This window comes from Pongo abelii, chromosome 11, assembly GCF_028885655.2.
Source record: "Pongo abelii isolate AG06213 chromosome 11, NHGRI_mPonAbe1-v2.0_pri, whole genome shotgun sequence".
NCBI classification, from domain to species: Eukaryota; Metazoa; Chordata; class Mammalia; order Primates; family Hominidae; genus Pongo; species Pongo abelii.
This window is the reverse complement of record NC_071996.2, coordinates 114,964,067-114,987,439: the sequence shown is the minus strand read 5'-3', so window position 1 is coordinate 114,987,439 and position 23,373 is coordinate 114,964,067. Positions and strand designations below refer to the sequence as shown.

At 33.7% G+C, this 23,373-nt stretch overlaps 1 protein-coding gene across 6 annotated transcripts in view; it reads left to right on the top strand.

Annotated features, from left to right (window-relative positions):
* The window catches only part of ERBB4 (erb-b2 receptor tyrosine kinase 4), a 1,162,809-nt gene that overhangs the window by 898,110 nt on the left and 241,326 nt on the right, over positions 1-23,373 (top strand). For all 6 annotated transcript variants that reach the window (XM_054549798.1, XM_024243752.3, XM_024243750.3 and 3 more), the window contains 2 exons: positions 12,179-12,311; positions 18,750-18,872. In XM_054549798.1, coding sequence (XP_054405773.1) covers positions 12,179-12,311; positions 18,750-18,872 — 256 coding nt within the window. The remainder of the gene's footprint in view (positions 1-12,178; positions 12,312-18,749; positions 18,873-23,373) is intronic.

Sequence of the window (23,373 nt, the reverse complement as noted above, 5' to 3'; positions counted from 1 at the left end):
AATGGCGTAGCTGTTGCCATGGGTTTCATGGATCAGTAACAACAGGACCAGAACCTATATCATTTTATTATCTTTCTGTTTTGATAGTACACTGAGTGCCGCAGCTCTAAGCATTAGATCCAAGGACAGAAGTAGAGGGATAGGCTTCATCAGCTCTACCTGTTCTTTTCCAGAATTCCCTACGGTCAACCTTTGCTTTCATTTCATTGGCAAGAATTTTGTTGTATGTTTACACCAAGATGCAGAGAGACTGAGGAAGTTGTTAACGTTTTAAAAATCACTACTGTGTTAGGGATCAGGGCAGTAGGAACGACTGTTGCTTTAGTCAGCCTGGGACTTGGACACAGTGTGTTGAGGATGAGGGATAAACTAAACTAAAACCAGCAAAGAAAAATAACAACTCGTCTCAGGATTAGTTTCACTGCTTTTTGGAGAAAATATTATTTTACCAATTACTATGAAATCTGGAATAAGCAAACGTTAAACACGTATCAGCTTCATTTCAGAGAAGCCTTACATAAATAACTCTTCTCATTTTCTTTCCATTAAAGATATTTTAGAATTATGCTTTTGTTAAGTTTAAAAACATATAGGGAGCTCTGAGATTGTTGTAGGATATATGTGCTTTCAAGGGTTGATTTAAGATAAAAAGTTTGTAAATATTTATAGAAGTAAACTTTCATCCGGTTACTTATTCATGTAACATTTATTTAGTGCTTCTTTTCGTGAGACAATAAACTAGACTCTAAAACATATGAAAGTGTTTGTGACAAAATTCCAGCACTTAAAGGACTTACGTTTGAGCTTATAAAAATAGAAATTCTTTTATTTTACCTTTAATCTCTGAATATGCTTGCTAATCATTACATAGATAAAGAGATGGATGGTACATCCTATGTAGGGTGTAAGCAGGAAAGTGAAGAAATCCAATGATTGAGTCCTGAGGCTTTCCTATATTTAGAGGTCAGGGTAACACAGAGCAAATAGCAAAAAATGAGTGAAAAGGACTGACCAGACAGAGAAGAAACTAGGGAAAGGATTGCTTTCAAGGGAGGACAGTGTTTCAAGAAAAGAGAACTGATCATTTGTATGAAAATCTACCACCAGATTGATTAAGATTAGCTCTAAGAAATTACTGTTTGATTTGGCAGCGAGAAAACCAGTGATGACCTTGATAAGAACCGATTTAGTGAAGAGACAGAGACTAAAAATGTGATGAGAGTTAATTCAAGAATTAAGAGAATGGCAATAAAATGATCAGTTTTAGACAAACTATTTAAGAGATAAATGCAAAGAAAATATTCTGCTTTTTCCAAAATTGTTCCAAATACTAAAGAGTCACATCAGGTGGAAGAATTGCATTTTTAAGAACTCATTATTACTTAAAATATCCCACTTAACTCTTTCGTTCACTTTATAATAATTATTGATAAACTTCTTAGACAATGTTATTAGAGTGATAAAACAAAAAAAAATTAAAAATGATGGTCCTAACCTGATGGGGCTTATAATTTACTTTGAAATAGAAAAGAATCCAAGAAAGCATAATTATAAATACCTAAATCAAGTTTGGTCTAGTAGTGTCTAAGACACATAAGTACTAAAAACAAATATTCTTGAAAGCATGATAGCAAAATGGAATGAACTGAGGTCAGTCACAGAGATGGCAATAAAACTGAAGCCACTCATTAGCACTTACAGCTTTGCATCTGGAACATAAGGTTTCTTCTATAAAAACTACCAAATCATAAAAGAATATGAAGGGGCCTCTTTTGGAGTATCTATGTTTAATTGTCTTTTTCAATTAAATAATTTTCTTTAAGCTTTAATATTTAATGTCAAACTTTAAATTCTCCAAATGGGGGATGGCATTAAGGCACAAGAATTAGCAATGAGATCCACGTAGCCTTACTAAGGCATCTGGCTCTAGCATGTGCTACCCAAGGCAAATAGCACTATGAACAGGTTTTTAAAATGTATTAAATATTTTTAAGGTTTGTTCCTCTTGCAAATGATAATCTCAAAGGGTCAGTAAAAAGATAAGAACAAAAACAGATTGGAACAGTAGAATTTATCTTAATGAGTCTATCAGCAAAACAAAAGGGCCAGGGGGAGGAAGTAGAAAAGAAATAAAGCCCCTTGAGCCACATTTTTCTTCCTTTGCATTTTGAATGTTCCTAGAGAATAAATAAAGTACTAGAAAAACTTAAAGGGAATGGAGTGGAATGTTGTCTGTGACTCACTTTAATTAAAAATGTGAAGCTATTAATAAAATCAACACAGGTATGGGTCTTGAAATTAAAAGAATAACAAATATATACAGAAATTGTAAAAGTTGAATGAAATGATACAGATTTTGGATACCCTTTAGCACTTCAAATCCATAGATCAAAAAGAATTAAAAACTTCTCCCTTCTAATTGTCTCTCTCCTGATTTCTGCACGTCCCTATAAGGCATCATCGGCCTTATTATATTCCCATAGGCATGGGGGTCTAGTCACTTTTGATGCCTGCTTTTTCTCTCTTCACTGTTGAGTTTATACCTTTTATCAGTTTTGCTGCTGTTAATATATTTTCTCACCATATCTCCTTTTAAACTTTCCTAATCTGTCCTTCACTATTACTCACGAGGACTCTTAAAACAGTCACCTAAACTAATTTTCTTTCATATCTTTTCCTTTTCCTGCTTATCTATCTATCTTACAACTTTCTACCAGAATAATTTTCCTAATATACCCTTATAATTATATTTTAATGGATAAAGGATTTAGAGAAAAATATACTAAGAGTCTAGGCTTGACTATCCAGTTAGAATGCTTCCGACCTTGGACAAGTTGTATAACCTACTTCAGATTCACCATACATCAATAATCAATTATATTGGAAGAATTATTTGACATAACACATGTAAAATATCTAGTAAAAGGAGTTTGTTCATTAATCCTGCAAGAAATGTCCAGTGACTCTAGATAGATGTCCAAAAATCCTGGTATTTTTCCCACAACTGTATTCACTTCTTAAAGTCTTTTCCCATCTCACTTCATCCAAATCTTCAGTGCGCTGCAAGGCCACCAACTCCCCGATGAACACTTGTAGGTCTCCTCAGCAGGAAAAAAGGCTACCAGCAGGCCAATGTAAGTAGAAACTACATCATCTGAATAAGGAGTAGTGATACTTCCCAAGAAAGACACTTCCTTAATCCCTCTTTGTTAGCATTTTATTTTTTAAAAAATCTTCTTTCAGTCTAAAACAAAGATTGGGGAATCTAAAGTATAGTTAAAAAATAAAAATAAAAAATGCTTTATATACAGAATTGACTATCAAGGAAACAAACCAACCAACCAGGCTATTACTTTAAAAATGTTTTCAAGGCCAGACTTGGGTGGCTCACAGCTGTAATCCCAGCACTTTGGAAGGCCGAGGCGGGCAGATCACCTGAGGTCAGGAGTTCGAGACCAGCCTGGCCAACATGGTGAAACCCTGTCTCTACTAAAAATACAAAAATTAGCTGGGTGTGGTGGAGGGCACCTGTAATCTCAGCTATTCGGGAGGCTGAGGCAGGAGAGTCGCTTGAACTCGGGAGGTGGAGGTTGCAGCGAGCCAAGATGGTGCCACTGTACTCCTGCCTGGGGAACAGAGTAAGACTCCTTCTCAAAAAAAAAGTTTGCAAACCCTCTGAAAATGGGATTGCTCTATATCTGTCTTATGTAGTTGTGCACAATAAGCATGACACAAATGTGTATGCTTAATGCTTCGATAGATAACGGTAGGTGCGATTTATACATAGAATATATTCTCTGTTAGCAACTAATTATCTGAAATTATAGTGCATAGAATGAATGGAGATTTTAAGGCGAAGAAAACTTTTTAAATGTGGGAACAAGAATGGTGCCAGCCATGATTTATCCCTCTCCCACTTTTCTTCACAGAGCAGTGTTTATGTAATACTTTCTGCTCTATTATGAAACTTAAATTCCTTAGCATGCTGAATAATTTTGGTACCTAATGTAACTGAAGTTGTAAGAACTGAATCCTCGATCTTTAAATCTTTTGCTCTATTGTTTCATATTACCTTGTCCATATAATGGATAAGTAATAGGACATAGTGATACTTAATGGTTAATTTGTTTTGTAATTAAATATTTACAATATTCTATCTGTGTCACTAAACATATCCTTACGTATATTTTATCTAGATAATAGCATATAAACCATAATAAAGTTACTGTATTAGTATAGAATATAGATATGTGATATTGTATAATAGGTATAAACTGTGGAAAAATTAATAAAAGCACCAAAACTTCATCTGACCTCTTAAAAACCCTGTTAAAAGGAAAGTTCTTCCTGGCGTAATTCTTTTTCAACACTTTAGTTGTAGAAAATCCTGGGTGTAGAAATTCCTAGACAGATTATATATATTCTGAGGATGGTGTCCTTAACATGAGAATGTTTGCCAGAAAGTCAAATGTATAAGTTTATGTACTTCCCCAAAATTTGAAAAAACAAACAAAAGCCCATAGATATGTGTAAATGTTGCCTGTAAAGAGAAGGAAGGATTTGCTGTGAAACTACTTGAATTTTTTTCTCAGAACCTGATCTAGATATAAAAGTATCAGATTATATTTACATATTCATTTAATGGCACTATCTCTACTGAAGTACTTTTGCAACACTGTGTTATTGAATGAAATGTTGCATTCACATATTGAAAAAAAGATTGATTTTAACACATAAAGGCGAGTCACAAAACATTCAAATTTGCTTAGGAAGGGGGACGGTACGTTCTGATTCATTTGCTTCAGCACTTACAGTTTTGGTCATATTTGAAATGTAATAAAGGAATCCTGAGCCTTAATCAAAGGACAGACACCTATTGTAATACCCCAGGTCTCATCAACCAAAAACTGTAAGATCACTTGCATTTGCTCAAAAAGAAAAGATGTGTCATGTTTATAAAGCAGGTTGAATTCTGGGTCAGAATAAGCACTACTTGCAAGAGAAAAAGAACTCCCTTAATGTAGCTCTCCTTGCCCTAGGCAGTAACCCTTAAAATGTCTTCTGGGGAATTTCAATGTTTCCTGGTGTTTCAAGGTCTCTTGTTTCAAATCTGAACTGTTTTGGGGAAGGCTGAACAGACTAGCAGTACAATAGTTACTGTCACTGTAATAATAGGTACTGCTCGTCTTTACCTTTCTTAAAGGAAATCCCGTATAAGTTAAAAAAAAAAAAAAAAAGAAAACTGTTTTAACTGTTTTCTCACTTTGAAAACAAAATGAAGCTGAAAGAAGAAGAATGTCACTTATAAACTTTACACCCAAGGATATAAAGGATTTAATAAAAGTAAATCACAATGAATATAGCAATACAGATAAAATGATAGTCTAAAGAGAAGTAAAATATTAAGATATAACTAAATATAAAAGTTCTATGAAAACCCCTAAATAAATTTATGTGCATTTTGTATTCTCCACTATCAAGCATAGATATTGAAGCAAAACCTGAATAATGATATTTGTGTAAATATATCATCTTTAGAAAGAGAAAAAATATAATAGGTGAAAGTTTAATGGACTTGAGACTCCAATACATAAAATGTTAGCATTACTATTTATGTTTGACCTTATCCAGGCATCTTTTCTATTTTCTTGTATTTAATACGGAGTTTATAAGATATGTTACATGGTTATTGTGAAACTATACAATGTATGTAAAAATTAAATTCTAATTATAAAATATACAAGTATTGGAAATTATTAGAAGGGAAAGTTCACATTCAGTGGAGCTAAATGATTTAAATTTAAAGGTAGTATATAGGATCAAAAAAGCCTTTGGTTTACCTCTATGAAAGGGAATGATTTCTAAGAAAATCTGACATTCTCATTTTTATTAGATTATTTCCCACTGAAAATAAGTGCATTGCTAGTGACACCCTGTGTGCTATAAAACCTGTGAGTATCTGATGGCTGTCAAATCTTGTGTTTCTCTTATGGAAACAGACCTTTTGCTATGTTTAAATTATATACATAATTAAGAAAATATTGAAAATGTTATTGTTTTCAAAGTTATATTCCTTGTCTCAGTTGGTAATTGTGAATGAATTATAAGAATTTGATTTTAATAGAGAGTCAATAGGTTTTTGATCGACTACATTTTTCTTACAGCAAGAACAATTTACAAAACAGAATATACCCCTGAGCATACATTTGGCCTCTGGGTCATGATAGACTCATGCTTTCATCTGTAGCCACTGTAAGATTTTCAGAAGAAAGATAGGATAGAGTATGATGGCCAATGTTACCTAATTATCTTTTTACAATGAAATGTAACTTTATAGGGAATTATAACATTTGACCCTAGTTTATGAAATATCCATTTAAGTTACATATGCATTCATAAAATGCAGTAATTTACTTTCCCAGAAAGTAAAACTTGCTGAAAATAAAACTAAGACACTTTCGTGTGAATGTGTATGTATGCACACACCTACATATACTCACGGGTTTTATAGCACAACAGAGTGTCATTAGCAATGCACTTATTTTTGATGGGAAATAATCTACTAAAAACGAAAATGTCAGATTTCATAGAAATTATTCCCTTTCATAGAGGTAAACTGAAGGTTTTTTGATCCTATATACACATACACACATACCCCAACATACACATTTTAATATAGAGATATAGATAAATACTTATTAACTCAGGGTATCCTAAATTCCTTTAGGTTGGGCTAAATGTAGGATAAACATTTGATTTATTGCTCACATAGAGGCACTTTGGAGAGTAAAAGTGGCATTATTGATAATTAGACTGGCATAAACTAAGACTGTCCTGGCCAAAATGGGATGAATAATTCCTAAACTTCAAGGTATTTGATTTAATGATAATACTAGAGATGATCTTGAAGCAAACTCATTAGATATCATGAATGTAAACATGACTATATAATTTCCTTCTGCATTTATTTTTTGTACTAGCTTAGATAAAGAATGTATTTATGTATATTTAAGCTATCTGATAGAGGCAGTAAACTCACAATTGGTTAGAAGTAGACATATGATTAAAACTTAGATTTGCCTGGCTCCAAAGCATCTTTCTGCCACAATAAGGAAAAGTCATACAGAATTTGAAAGATTAACACAAAGTAGTAATGTTGGAGATACTATTTTACCATGTTTTGCAATTTGCAAAGTTTATTTTACAAAAAAAAAAAATCCCTGTTAAATTTATCTGACTAGCCTGTCTTTATTTTTTTCCTTCTTATATACATTTTTTTTTTACAAATACACACACACATTTTCAGTTTAACCTTTAGTGCCCATAGATAAGCAGTGAAGCAGGTCTACATCTGATGCAACAAATCCTGAAGACCTTTCTTCAAATTATTTAGTTTAACCTAAAAGCTTCTAAAAGTGAAAGTCTTTGATTCATAGTCAATACTATGAATTGCAAGTATACCATCAGTGTTTTATAGGACTACAGGTTCTTTTATCTTTAGTTGAAAATTATTCTGTATTCACACAAGTAAAGAAAATACACATATATTCAAAATTTAATAAACCTTTTATTTGATGATGAACTTACTTTACCTTTAAAAAAAGGTAAAATCATAGAATTAACATTTTTTGCAATATTCATCAAATTACCAGTTTCACCAATTAAGAAAATACTATTTTTCCTTTTTAAAAGATAGCCAGTTCTTATAACACTAAATAGAAAGAGTATAACGAAATAGTTTTTTAAAACATTTGACTTTTAATCATAAATTATATTGACTTTATTACATTTTTGTTTGTGGTCTGATATCTGAAAAGAAACTGATCAATGGAAGAAAATATTGTGATGTTTTTAAAAATAAGGTTTCATGTGTCCTCTCACATTTTATATTCCGCATGAGAGAAATAGCATGGTTCAAATATAGTAATGAATAATAAGAATATGTATATTTTAGATGAGTAATATAGCTTGGAAAGATGCTGCTTTTTTGTAAAATAATTGCATTCAAGTCAGTAGAATTTAATCCATTTCATTGTCTCTGAATTTCTAAATGAAATTATGAAAACCGAATCATATGCTTTTAAATAAATTAGCAAAGTTCGTTTGTGATTCAGAATCCCTGTGAGATTAGTTTCTTCAGTAGTGGGAGGATATCAGTTTCATAATACTATTTCCAAGTCACAGAATAAGGTAAATTATCAATTGATCACATCCTTTTAGTCTAAGCTTGGACTTGATTTTAGAAATTGATGCTTTAGGGAATCTCAACCATTTTTTATGGACAGCCAAAAGACAAGACAAAAAATCACAATGCTCCTGTTAAAGATAAGGAATCAGAGTATTCTAGATCCCTTGGTATTTGAACCTTGTGATCTCATAGTGTCAACTGAGCCTCTTATCACTTCCGCTGATTCACATACAAGATTCACATTCAAGGCCTGGAGTGGTGGCTCATGCCTGTAATCCCAGCACTTTTGGAGGCCAAGGCAGGCAGATCACATGAGGTGAGGAGACCAGACTGGCCAACATGGTGAAACCGCATCTCTACTAAAATTACAAAAATTCGTTGGGCATGGTGGCAGTCACCTGTAATCCCAGCTACTTGGGAAGCTGAGGCAGGAGAATCACTTGAACCTGGGAGGTGGAGGTTGCTGTGAGCCAAGATCACACCACTGCACTCCAGCCTGGGCAACAGAGCAAGACTCCATCTAAAAAATAAACATAAAATAAATCACATTCAAGCTCAGAAACAGGTTGGTTGGTAATAGCCATTATCATCATTAGACTAAGGAGAGATGCACAGCCATTTAAAGAAGCAACTTAGGTTGCTATTTCCTCTTTACCCAAAGGGTCCTCATAAAAGGAGCTAAGCGTAAACTCTCAGGAAAAAAACAAACAAACAAAAAGCTATCTATCCTATACTTACAAATATCTAGGAATCATAAAAATTCAGAGGAGTAGGATGTGAAAATAGTATTAACTTTTCAGATTATCTTGGTTTTATGGTACATAATGTTAACTGTAAGAAACATAATAGTAATTAAATGTCTCAGACATATCAAACTATAATGAATAGAAAATATACGAAAAAGTACTTAGATTGTAAACGTGGACAGGGAATAACAAAATGAAATCTTAATTGAAAAAAAAGCAAAGTAAACATTCAAGAAAAAGAGAACAAGGCCATTATTACAAAGCTAAACTTTTAGACAATGATTTTTTTTCTGCATTTTTCTTGAATTTAATAAACTTTTATTTCAAAAGGAATATAAATGGATTATAAAAAATTAGAAAATACAAATTAGTAAAAATAAGAGCACTGTATTCATAACTACCCAGAGACAACTACTATTTAGTATATTATTTTATATTATTCCAGATCTATGCATCTGAGGATATATTTGTATACATATATGAATACATGTTTTTTCATATTGAAGTTCTACTGTTTGGAAACCGAATCTTTTCAGTTTATGGTGCACGTCTTTCTGTTGCAGCAAATTATCTTCTCATTTACTATATAATTTATATTCAGATCTCTCAAGTTTTCCAAAAAGACTCTCTAACTGGTTTGTCCAAACTAGGATCTAATGCAGGATTACATTTTATATCCAGTTGCTATGTCTATTAAGTCTTCTTAAGCTACATCAGCACCTTTTTCATGATAATTAATAAAAAGAACCTACAAGTTGTCTTATGGAATATTCCCTCCTTTTGATTTTTACTGGTTGCTTGTTTGTGGTTAATGATTTATGTTTCAAAAGTAAATTCTGTGGGAATAGGAAGAATTTGGCCTCTTAAAATGTTCAATAGAACACTTATATATGATTTTTAAGTACAGAAATTATAATTCTTTATTCCTTCAGATTGTTTGTACCTCTACTGTTCCTGCAGAGTGGTAAGAAAACAGTAAAGAAATTCAAGTAAACCAAAAATATTGCTGTGAGAAAATACGGAAAGTAAATGCTAACTATGAAAACAGGAATTACTGTCTTGAGTTTTTGAATGTCTTATTTTGATTACCATTACTTGCCTGTATAGTAATTATATGGCAATTGATCGCCACCAAAATAAGATAAAAGAGAGGTATTATTTTCTTCTCCTGGAAGCTTGTTCTTAAAAAATAACAACAACAAGCAAACAAAGAAACAAGCAAAAAACAAAATAGAGCGTTTTCTTTTCATATACAGTGACATTGACGTTTACATATATTTACATAAATATGTATACCACCTATTATTTTGCAAAATAAATAAGCAGAGAAAGTTTAGAGTTTGGTCTGAATCTACAATTAATGAAATGTTGGACACTAGTCTCAATTATACATAAATATTTTATGATAAAAAATTGGACTAAGAAAACAAAAATGCAACCCTTTCAATAACAGTGACTTTTCAGGGATATGTTAAGCATTTGAGCTAAAAATTATACCTTTGGTTGAAACATAAAACATTTCCTGAAATACATATTTAACTTGCGTGCTCAAAAATATGATCTTACACCAACAAAAACGTATCACAAAGATGAATTATTGTCCATACTATAGTTTAATTTTCTCAGCAGAGATTTTTATATCTTTAGAAAATACCATTTAGAAAAAGCTAGCTGAATTATAGCAATATTTTGGTATACTATAGTACTTTGAGCTGTCAGGAAACAACCTTTAGGATGAACTACCTTTTTAGATTTTTCTGCAGTTTTATATGACAATATAGCAGTCATAATCTTTAAAAGACGTGATTTCATTTGTAGAAGAAGTTATGCAGATTTTTTTCATGTGCTCTTTAAAATTTCAAGATTTTATTGAGGATCATCCACCATTAGTATTTCTGATCTATCTCTGAGCAGACGTTTATTTAGCAAGAGAAAGTATTTTTTAAGAAAATGTAGTATAAGTTCTTTTAAAAACATAAATATAAGATATAAAATGCTTTATTATGGAAGGCATGAGAATGCAGGAAGTTCTTTTTTAGTTTTGATATCCATTGTGGCTTCATGGTCAAATATTTTTTAGGTAACACCTGTGTGTTTCACTCAAGATTATTTCCTATGGTATACAAAATTCGTATGATTAAGAACTCTGACCACGGAAACCTCAGAGATACTGCTGTACTCCAGAACAAGTTACAAATCACAACTACTACTGTTTAAGCAAGGAAAAAATTATCTAAGAAGTGATCAGTTTCAAAATTATATCTTTGCTAACAATACATTACAAAAACATTTTAAGAATGAAGATTTCCAATCAATCTCTTCTTAATCCCTTTTTGGTACTCTTTACCACTTTTTATGTAATGCTTCATGTGCAAACCTCTTTTATGAGTATATGATGCTTAGACACACTATTGATTCTAATACTCTTGTCATTATTCTGAAAACATGTCTGAACCAATTCTTTATCCTTCTCCCGACCTTTTTTCTGCCAGAGTTGCCCTAATCAGAGTTTCAAATAGCACTTTTGGCAATAATAACTCTCTTATTGGTACCCTTATACTCCAGAGGCATGGGGTTTCTATGTCTTCAGACCACTCATTTTTGCATTAGAGCAGTGTTTCCTAACTGGGGGTGATGTTGACAGATCTTTGGGAATGTCTGGAGACATTGTCATGACTAGAGGATGGAGGTGCTACTGGCATCTCATGGATGGAAGCCAGGAATGCTACTAAACATCCTAAAATGCACAGGACACTTCGTGACAACAAACTAGTATTCAGCCTCAAATGTCAATAGTGCCACTGTTGTGAAAGCCTGCTTCAGAGAAAATACTGAAAATAAAATTACAAACCACAACAATATTATTACAATGTATTTCCTGTTTATTCATATATAATAGTAAAATATTAAATGCGCCAACACCAATGTTTTGGCATATGTTTTTCATACTGATAGCAAGTTTTACTTTTTTTCATCAAATGGCATGTTGTGACTATTCATCCTCAAAGATTAGTTGTATGTGCATGGTTTATTATTTGTAAAACACACAAAAACAACCATAGTTTTTACCATGAGAAAGGTTTTGGTAGAGCAAAACCTAATGCACTTTTATATTTGCATTTCATCTAAATGACTAGATTTGTGAAATGTGGATAATGTCTTGTACAACTGCTCTTTTCTCTTCCTCTGTCTTCTCTCTCTTCATACTTTTTTTTTTTTTTTTTTTTCTCATTCTGGTTGTCAGAACTCCCCTGATTGCAGCTGGAGTAATTGGTGGGCTCTTCATTCTGGTCATTGTGGGTCTGACATTTGCTGTTTATGTTAGAAGGAAGAGCATCAAAAAGAAAAGAGCCTTGAGAAGATTCTTGGAAACAGAGGTGAGGTATTTATTTCTCCTCTTCATGTGTTTGGGGATTTTCATCAGGTTTAGAAGGTTTAGATGATGTTATTTAATCCAAATAATTTAATCCAAGTTATTTAATCCAAGTGAAATTCTGTTCAGTGTCCTAATTAAGTTTTTTATTTTATAATCCGTTAAACAAAGCTTGTGAAAAATCAGATTATGTCGTAAAAATAGTCAAGGCTTCAAGGGGGTAGATGGGAGTGGTCAAGAAAATTATTGTATTGGGGAAAGTATCTGTCTTTTGTTTGTATGGTTGGGAAGATCCCATTAGCAAGCTCTAGATAGAGGATATCTCAATAGCAGCAGATCTAGAAAATATCTGCATTGAAACTTTCTCATTCTGTAGGTTGCCCGTTCACTCTGTAGGTAGTTTCTTTTGCTGCGCAGAAGCTCTTTAGTTTAATTAGATCCCATTTGTCAATTTTGGCTTTTGTTACCATTGCTTTTGGTGTTTTAGACATGAAGTCCTTGCCCATGCCTATGTCCTGAATGGTACTGCCTAAGTTTTCTTCTAGGATTTTTATGGTTTTAGGTCTAACATTCAAATCTTCAATCCATCTTGAATTAATTTTTGTATAAGGTGTAAGGAAGGGATCCAGTTTCAGCTTTCTACATATGGCTAGCCAGTTTTCCCAGCACCATTTATTAAATAGGGAATCCTTTCCCCATTGCTTGTTTTTGTCAGGTTTGTCAAAGATCAGATAGTTGTAGATATGCGGCATTATTTCTGAGGGCTCTGTTCTGTTCCATTGATCTATATCTGTGTTTTGGTACCAGTACCATGCTGTTTTGGTTACTGTAGCCTTGTAGTATAGTTTGAAGTCAGGTAGCATGATGCCTCCAGCTTTGTTCTTTTAGCTTAGGATTGACTTGGCGATGCGGGCTCTTTTTTGGTTCCATATGAACTTTAAAGTAGTTTTTTCCAATTCTGTGAAAAAAGTCATTGGTAGCTTGATGGGGATGGCATTGAATCTATAAATTACCTTGGGCAGTATGGCCATTTTCACGATATTGATTCTTCCTACCCATGAGCATGGAATGTTCTTCCATTTGTTTGTATCCTCTTTTATTTCATTGAGCAGTGGTTTGTAGATCTCATTGAAGAGGTCCTTCACGTCTCTTGTAAGTTGGATTCCTAGGTATTTTATTCTCTTTGAAGCAATTGTGAATGGGCGTTCACTCATGATTTGGCTCTCTGTTTGTCTGTTATTGGTGTATAAGAATGCTTCTGATTTTTGCACATTGATTTTGTATCCTGAGACTTTGCTGAAGTTGCCTATCAGCTTAAGGAGATTTTGGGCTGAGACAATGGGGTTTTCTAGATATACAGTCATGTCATCTGCAAACAGGGACAAAATTTTTGCCATCTACTCATCTGACAAAGGGCTAATATCCAGAATCTACAATGAACTCAAACAAATTTACAAGAAACAAACAAACAACCCCATCAAAAAGTGAGCGAAGGATATGAACAGACACTTCTCAAAAGAAGACATTTATGCAGCCAAAAGACACATGAAAAAATGCTCATCATCACTGGCCATCAGAGAAATGCAAATCAAAACCACAATGAGATACCATCTCACACCAGTTAGAATGGCAATCATTAAAAAGTCAGGAAACAACCGGTGCTGGAGAGGATGTGGAGAAATAGGAACACTTTTACACTGTTGGTGGGACTGTAAACTAGTTCAACCATTGTGGAAGTCAGTGTGGCCATTCCTCAGGGATCTGGAACTAGAAATACCATTTGATCCAGCAATCCCATTACTGGGGTATATGCCCAAAGGATTATAAATCATGCTGCTATAAAGACACATGCACACGTATGTTTATTGCGGCACTATTCACAATAGCAAAGACTTGGAACCAACCCAAATGTCCAACAATGATAGACTGGATTAAGAAAATGTGGCACATATACACCATGGAATACTATGCAGCCATAAAAAATGATGAGTTGATGTCCTTTGTAGGGACATGGATGAAGCTGGAAACCATCATTCTCAGCAAACTATCGCAAGGACAAAAAAACCACACACCGCATGTTCTCACTCATAGGTGGGAATTGAACAATGAGAACACATGGACACAGGAAGGGGAACATCACACACTGGAGCCTGTTGTGGGGTGGGGGGACAGGGGAGGGATAGCATTAGGAGATATACCTAATGTTAAATGATGAGTTAATGGGTGCAGCACACCAGCATGGCACATGTATACATATGTAACTAACCTGCACGTTATGCACATGTACCCTAAAACTTAAAGTATAATAATAATAAAAAAAAGAATATCTCAGTGGCAGATCTAGAAAAATGTTAGAAAGAGAGAGAATCTTCCTGTTTCAAAACAAAACTAACAGACAAGGAATGCATGTTTTAATTAGGATCATTAAATTAGTAGTCAATGATCTCATTATACCAGCAGTGAAAGACTAAGCTAACAGGATAAAGCTTAGTGTTGTAATCACACAGACCTTACAACACAATTTATGGGATGCATTTAATATTATGCATGGTGGTTATTGTGAGTATGTAAATTACTCATAAATGATTATAATGTCTTTTATATTGCTGCACTGAATTCTCTAGCATAAAAGCAGATAGTTTTCATGGTACAGGATACAGGGAAGAAACAATTACAGAAGACTATGCATTACCAGACCCTTCTCAACTTCCATCTTACCTTTCTCCTGATATACACATTTGTGCCTGTCTAAACAATTCAGAGCAATTCTGTTCTGAGATAAGCTTATCCAACGTTTGTTGTTTTTCTCATTGTCAGTCTGACAATTTCACTTCTCCTTTGAACACTGACAGGAATGGGAGGAATGGGAATTTTAATTCATTCACACATTTTGCATACTGATAACGAATTAAATTTTAGCTCTTTTTACCCAGAAATCAAATCTAGATAGAAGTATCCTGTGAAAGTTTCTGGAAACTACCTTACAGCTGCTTCTAGGAAAACACTTTCTAGGGATTAAAGTTATCTGCAATTGGAATGAGCTGTCTCATGAATAGACATGTTCAAGCAAAATAAAGGTAGTCAATTACATACATGGGAAAACCTAATAGGGATTCCTACTTTAGCTGGAAGCTTATGGAAGAGCAATTTGATTACTTTCAATCTTGCACGTGTGAATGAAAGTTTGGACACAACACATGTGCTTTGTGCTATGTGTGTTTGCAATTTAGCTAGGATGCTGGAGGCAGAGAGAATTCTTCCTCATGGCCAGCTTGAGGCAGTTGGTGAGAGAATCCTGGGAAGTGAAGTATTGTAAACTAGAGTTGGAAAGGAATTGACAGCTTGGAATAGCAGTGTACATTTAGGTGACTGCATAATGGAAGAGAAATTACTGTAACCACACACAGGGAAGGCTCATTGCCATGAAAAGAGTTGTGTTGCTTTATCTCAGTTTGTTTTTATAATGCAGTGCTTTATAAGAATGTCTTTCAAACCGTCATTTCCTTACTAAATAAACACACACTTATTGGTTTTTTTTTGTTTTTTTTTTTTGAGATGGAGTCTTGCTCTATCGCCCAGGCCGGAGTGTTGTGGTGCGATCTTGGCTCACTGCAAGCTCCGCCTCCTGGGTTCACGCCATTCTCCTGTCTCAGCCTCCCAAGTAGCTGGGACTACAGGCGCCCACCACCACGTCTGGCTCATTTTTTTGTATTTTTAGTAGAGACGGGGTTTCACAGTGTTAGCCAGGATGGTCTCGATCTCCTGACCTCATGATCTGCCTGCCTCAGCCTCCCAAAGTGCTGGAATTACAGGCGTGAGCCACTGCTTCCGGCCCACTTACTGGTTTTATAAGCAGGTTCTATTTTTATAGAAAATTATTCTTTAAGACTAAATTATTTTACATTTGGTGGTTAGATAATCGTAGAATCCCTATCTTTTTCTGAGTGAAAGAAAATATAATTTTCTACCATCATCTAAATAAAGGGGGAATTTTTAAGATGGTCAGTTTAAATCTTCAAATACTGAAGCTAGAAATCTGCCTCAGAAGTGAACATTTGTTGAATCTTGATATATTGTTTGCATACACTTAAAGATGGTACATGTTCCTCAAATCATTTTGTTCCAGATTGTCTTTTTTATGTTACATGCATAAAACTATAAAACATATTTTTTCCACACATGCTTACTGAGATGCACTGTAAGCTTGATGCTTTGGTAGATGGTGTGATTCAAAAATGTATTAATGAGACATGATCTCATCCCTTGAAGAGTAACAGATTTAGTGCTTACAATATGCCAGGAAACGTTCTAGAATTTTCCACATATGTTATCTCATTTCACCCTTTCTGAAGTTTCTAAGGTAATTATTGCTACACCTACTTCACAGATAAGAAATAAAGGTTTAGGAAGGGCAAATTGCTTCCTGTGAGTGGCAACACTGTCATATAAACCTCCAAATTTAAACCCATGTGTCTGTAAAATATATTAAATGATACAGAAACATGTTTTTGTGAAATATATTAAATGATACCCAAGAAAATTAAAGAAGACTAAAAAGCTCAGGTAGAACTGTGAAGTTTTCAAAATATGAAATTATTGCATGGTATATGCCAAGGCATATACACAATATATGTTTTAAGTATATCTCGCCCAAAATGCTGAAGCCCCCTCCCAGTATTGTGTGTGATTTTATGTGACTTTTGTATATGATTTTTAAAAATGATTCATAAGTTATTCATTATACATATAGCACATGTATCAAAATCTACCCAACAATTCCTGTCTGGTTGAGTTGCCTTCAAATGAAGGGAACTCAGTTGAGCAATCGTTTTGAAATTTAACAAATAATTTAGTGATTCTTTCTGAGATTTTTAAAATGTGACTTGAATGCAGTTCTATGTTATCAAATTTACATTTATCTAACTTAAATTTAAAAATGAAATTGAAGATGAGCTGTCAAACTCACAATTAAAGAAGAGTTTGAAAATAACCTAAGTTTATTGGCAATTTTTTATTACATTCTTCCTAAAATTCTTGCTATAGCTACACTTACCTTCAATCAAGAATCTTCCACTAATTAAGTAGGCCATTATTTTCACAGAAGCATGCTAATTCATACCCAAGCTGCAGAGCCACAGTGCACTTAGCTTTGTAAATACAGATTTTGAAATACTGTGGTGGGTTCAACACAATTTGAGCAGTAGTAGCCTTTGATTATTATACTGGAAAAATAAAAGAGACTATTTGTAAAGTTTAGTTCCTTAATTTAACTTTTAAAAGACAAAGAAACTCCTATTTCTTGCACTTGCCCTTTTACTCATACATAGATAAAAACCTAAAATTTTAACATAGGATACAGGCTTTTTGGTACCCAGAGCCTCTCTTAGACATACATTTTTTTTTTTCTCACATATGCCAGTGATTGGCACGCATGCACATACTTGCCCCCTTCTCATTCATTCCCCCTAACTGAATCACAACGCAATGATGACGTCTAAAACTATCAGCCTAATTTTACTACTTTGGCCACACCCAGCCCATCCTGTGATTAGGTAGGTTTCCCACCCTACTCTCCCCCTTCTGATCTGTCCCACTCCCTGTTGTATTCTGCTATATTTCTTCCTCCTCCTCCCTCTTGCTGTGCCCAAGCTGCTTTTCACAATGGCCCTCCCAATACCAACCCATTTTCATTATGTCAAGACTTAGATATCTCAAGACTTGATTTTAAAGTGTACATTCTTTAGGAAGGCAAAACTAGTGAGCCTCACTCCCCAGTAGTTGTTTGATGCCTTGCATTTCATAACATTCACTTATGATCCAGAATCAAATCATAGAATTTTAGAACTATTGATCTAAGAGGTACACTTGGGCCTTGGTACTTAAAATGTGTTCGAGGATCACAATGGTACCTAGGCATCCCTTAGAGTTCTATGCAAATGCAAACATTTCAGGCCTACTCCAGATTAGCTGAACCAGGACCTATATTTATCAAGAACTTGAGGTAATTCAGATGTACATTAAAGTTTTAACAGCACTGTCCTAAGGTTTTGGCATTGTGCTTTTTTTTTCCCCTCTCCTCTGACACATTTGTCCTGGCTTCCCAGGTATATTTTAAGCTCTAAGAAGGCAGCATTTCCTTTCTTTAATGCATCAAATCTCGTAGCCTAGTATGCCTCAAGGTAGGCGCACATTTGTTACTTGTGTTTGCCCTGACAAAGAGCAGGAGAAGAGAAAGGACAGGGTCTGAAGGAATGCATAAATGTGTCAGTGAATGGTGAGTGGTGCATATTACAAAGGTATTGGTTGTCAAGGCAAACCATGTTTGTGTGTTTTTGCTTTGTGAGAAAGAGAACCAAAGAGAGAGAGACAGAGAGAGAGAGGGAGAGAGAGAGAGGACTGACTATTGGATTGAAAGTATAACCTTCTTCTTTCTGCTTTGCAGTTGGTGGAACCATTAACTCCCAGTGGCACAGCACCCAATCAAGCTCAACTTCGTATTTTGAAAGAAACTGAGCTGAAGAGGGTAAAAGTCCTTGGCTCAGGTGCTTTTGGAACGGTTTATAAAGTAAGTAAAAAACAACGCATATCATTAGTTTTGTTTTAGATGTTTAGAAAATAATAGTCAATGGAGTTATTACTTTAGACAACCTAATTTTCTTATAATATTCAGAAAGGAAGACTTTTATAATATTGAGAAGTTGCTGCACAAATGAATTCTTTAATTTTTATTGAATGAGCTGGGATGGATACAGTCTTGAGAGAAAAACAAGAAACTCTGATACAAAGCCAAGTATAGTATTTTCTTAATACCTTTCTGAGCCCCTTATGTCATATTCCTTTTGGCAAATTTCTATTTTTATCCAATTATCAAGCCCCAACCCATTTTCCATTACCCCTACACAGTGCTCCATGAACCCCAGACATGCCTGGGCAATATACCGTAATCCTTTATTCTTTTTTTCTTCTGCTTTTTTATCCAAAGCCTCTCCATCAGGACCCTAGTAGCTGCTTTTTTTAGAATCCATTCAAATATGCTGATGTCTTAATAGGTTGGAACTAGTTTCTAAATAATTTTTTGCCTACCTGGTTACATTTATGATTTTGTAAATAATTTCCATGGTTTTGATGTCTTTGTCATCATAAGCAAACTAAAAATGTGACATTATATGCAAAATTGAGGTCAGATAGGAGGAAAAGGTGACATCATGTGTTTTCAATAAGAGATATTTCTGGAAAGGAAAAGCTCAAATGATGGCATGTGTCTGTTTACTTATTTGCCTTAATTACAGGACCAATTCAGAGGCTAGGCCCAAGATTAATTATGGTGAAATTTATTTTAATGGTAAATAACAAGATTAAGAAATTCTTCTGGGCGAATGCTGAATTATTCTTGTAATATGCATTACTACACTTCCCAAAAGTTACTTTGGCATTATATATATATATTTTTTTTTTGAGATGGAGTCTCGCTCTGTTGGCCAGGCTGTAGTGCAATGGCATGATCTCCACTCACTGCAACCTCCTCCTCCCAGGTTCCAGCGATTCTCCTGCCTTAGCCTCCCCAGTAGCTGGGATTACAGGCACACACCACCATGCCTGGCTAATTTTTGTATTTTTAGTACAGATGAGGTTTCACCATGTTGGCCAGGCTGGTCTCGAACTCCTGACAAGTGATCCACCCGCCTTGGCTTCCCAAAGGGCTAGGATTATAGGCATGAGCCACCGTGCCCAGCTGGCATTTAATATATTTCTCAAAGCTATGTGTAAGCCTGCATTTTACAAACATATCTGTTGAAGTTAATTGGATCTTAGAAATGTTGCATTTTGAAATATTCATTTTTTTCTATTTAAAACAGAGATTTAACAAAAAATATTAATAATTAGAATATGAACCTTAATTTTTCTCTCCTAGTGCTCCAAAATAATCTAATATCCTTAAAATAAGACTTGTATTCTAAGGTCAAAATGTAGAAGTTTTCTAATCTTTTAGTATGCATATTTTATTCAATTAAATTTGATCTTAATTTGACATAAATTTGAGTACCTACTTTGCATAGGCACTATTCTAGGCTGACTTGATGCCTTTTCTAATCTTCAGATTTGATGTATGTTCAAAGAAACACAAATGTTTCTGTTTCTCAATTTAGATTATGCTAGAAAAAAACAGACTCAGACTGTATCATTTTATATCCTTAAAATTTGTATCTATTTACTGCAATTGTATTTACATCTTTAATAATTTTAATCTGTACTCATTTCTACAATAAAATATCAACAAATTATGTGGATAATAAATGTAGAGTCCTAAATTGCAGTCTTGATTATTTAAATTGACAAATTGAAAGTACTGCTGTGAATTTGATCCATATTGTCAATCATTCTGGATCACTTAGCTATGCCATAAATTCTCATTCTAATGATTGATTGCAGGATGTTTCCCCACCTGAATTATCCAGTAAATGCCACAATTCTCCATATTCGCAGATGTAACTGAAGGTTTCTGTGCTGAACCATAGGACAAGTCAGTAGAACAATGTTAGGGCTTCCTGCCTTTAAATGTTGGCCTGTTACCGATTCTGCATGTGACATTGACAAAATTTAAAGCAAGTAGGCAAATTTATGTGTTTATGAAGAAAAGAAATGGGGAGAAAAAAAGATAGAGATAAATGGAAAAATTTAAATGTATTATAACATACTTCCATTTTTAAGATAACTCAATCTTGGATTGTTCCTAGAGTGTAATCACTACTATATTTTTAAAGATAATGTGGTCTGTAAATTAAATTTTATTTTAAACCTTGGATACCCTATAACTCAAGACTAAACACCATCTAATGTCCTCAGCAGAGAAAAATGTTACCCATTTAAGCATTTAATAATAAAGCTTTATTAACTTGTATTAAGAGCATTTATTTGTCTATTGTGCATGAGTGTTTTACCTTAATTGAAGTTACTTGTAATGAAAGTTTATTGGAAATTTCATAAGTTTTTTTGAATTATATGCCTGAAGTGTCTATGTTTGACTCTAAGTTTTAATCAATAGATCAGTTGTTATGAAGACATACTGTCTTAAACTATAAAGGATTATTCTTGACCATAGAAATGCAAATTGGCTTAACCAATTATTTGATTTTTTTTTCTCCTAATTAGAAATATTCTCCATTTAAGTATAAAGATTAGGACCAATATCATGGGTATCAGATAGTAAAATTTTTAACTAGTCGGTCCCAGAAAATAGTGAAATAATGAATGAAATAATGAAAAAAACATGAATAATTTAATAAATATTTATTTTAAAAAGAAGTATAAAATACTTTACGTTGAATTTATATTCTTATTTTATTTATGTATTTATTCTTGAGACAGGGTCTTGCTCTGTAGGCCAGGGTGGAGGGCAGTGGTTTAATCACAGTTCACTGTAGCCTCAACCTCCTGGGCTCAAACCATCCTCCCACCTCAGCCTCCTGAGTAGCTGGGACCACAGGCATGTGCCAGCACACTCAGCTCATTTTTTAATTTTTTTATATTTGGTAGAGTTGGAATGTCTCTATGTTGCCTATGCTGGTCTTGAACTCCTGAGCTCAAGAGACCCTCCTGCCTCAGTCTCCCAAAGTGGTGGGATGAGCCACCATGCCTGGCCTATATTATTTTAAAAGTACACTTTAGGGATACTTTAATATTGATGTCATGTCTTTATAAAGTAACCTTCTCTGTGGTTACTTTATTCAATAATGAATAATAAGCCTGTTTTCCACCCTAGATAACATCAGTGAGAAAATGCAGCCTATGAGTATTTGGCTTTTTTTCTTTTTTCTGTTTCTGCTTTATTTTTTTTTAATTTTATGCAAGGAACTTGGCTTATTATTTTGCATTTGACACATAGATTTCCCTATTCATTCTGCCTAGGAAGAATGCAACCATAAATTCACTTTCTAAAAGTAAAAGCCTTTTATTTTCTTTATTATTGTTACTATGTTTTAAAATAATTCTTGTGTTCAGGTCTCCTGATGATACTGCAACTTTGAGTAACACAAATACATATGTTGTAGCATAAAAGTTCAAAGTGAAAAACTTTTTGAATTTTTTTTTCTTTATGACTACAACCAGCTGACATTAAGAAAGACGGGAAGTAAAGATGTTTTGTTCATGAATAACAGACGATTATTTATCATTCTTTCATTTTAATGTTAAAAATCTTATAAGAAATATTCTCTGATGTCAGGGTTAAGAAGCTAAAATTTGAGATTTTTTGGGTTTTGTCCTCATGATCTCACATTTGCTTTTGCATTCATTTGGGAAAATACACCTTTTAAAATGTATTATTGTACAACCTGTGCATCCTTGTATGTCTTATCAAAATCATTGTCCTCATTCAAATGTTATAATTCACTTTACCCAGAAATACTATTATTTAGCTTAATGTTGTATTTCACTCAAACTCTACCAACTTTATACTTTCCCAAGGGATAAATCCTGTTCAGATATTATAATTATATTTTGATAGGAAAAGAGAACCAACAATGGCCAATATAAATATTTTATATTTCTTCAGAGATAATAAAATTCCTTCACACACACACATACACATGCTTTAATAATGTAGACAAATTAATATGTGCTCAATATCCCCTAGCACTTGCCTTTGAAAACTAAATCTTAAATATTCATTCTTGAAAATTAATTCATAAATCAATCTGAACTTGAAGAACATGAGAATATGCTTTTTTAATTGTTTTTCTTGCTGCTGAATATTTAGATAATATTCAGCCTGAGAAGAACCTCTAACATTCCTTAGTCCAGTCTTCTAAATTACAGATGATACAACTGAGCTTCAAAAAGTAGAGCAACCATCTCAAAAAGTCGATGATACCATCCAAATCAGATATTCTTTTGCTATCCTATTTCCATGCTGTCTTCACTATTCAAAGCCTTTTTCATGCACACAAGTAGAATTTGACAGTAGTGTAAACATCTTGAAAGCAGGTTATATATTATATATTCTATATATGTAATCATGTATATGAGCATCATCCTCAGATAATGAAAGCAGACAACAAAGTTGCAGA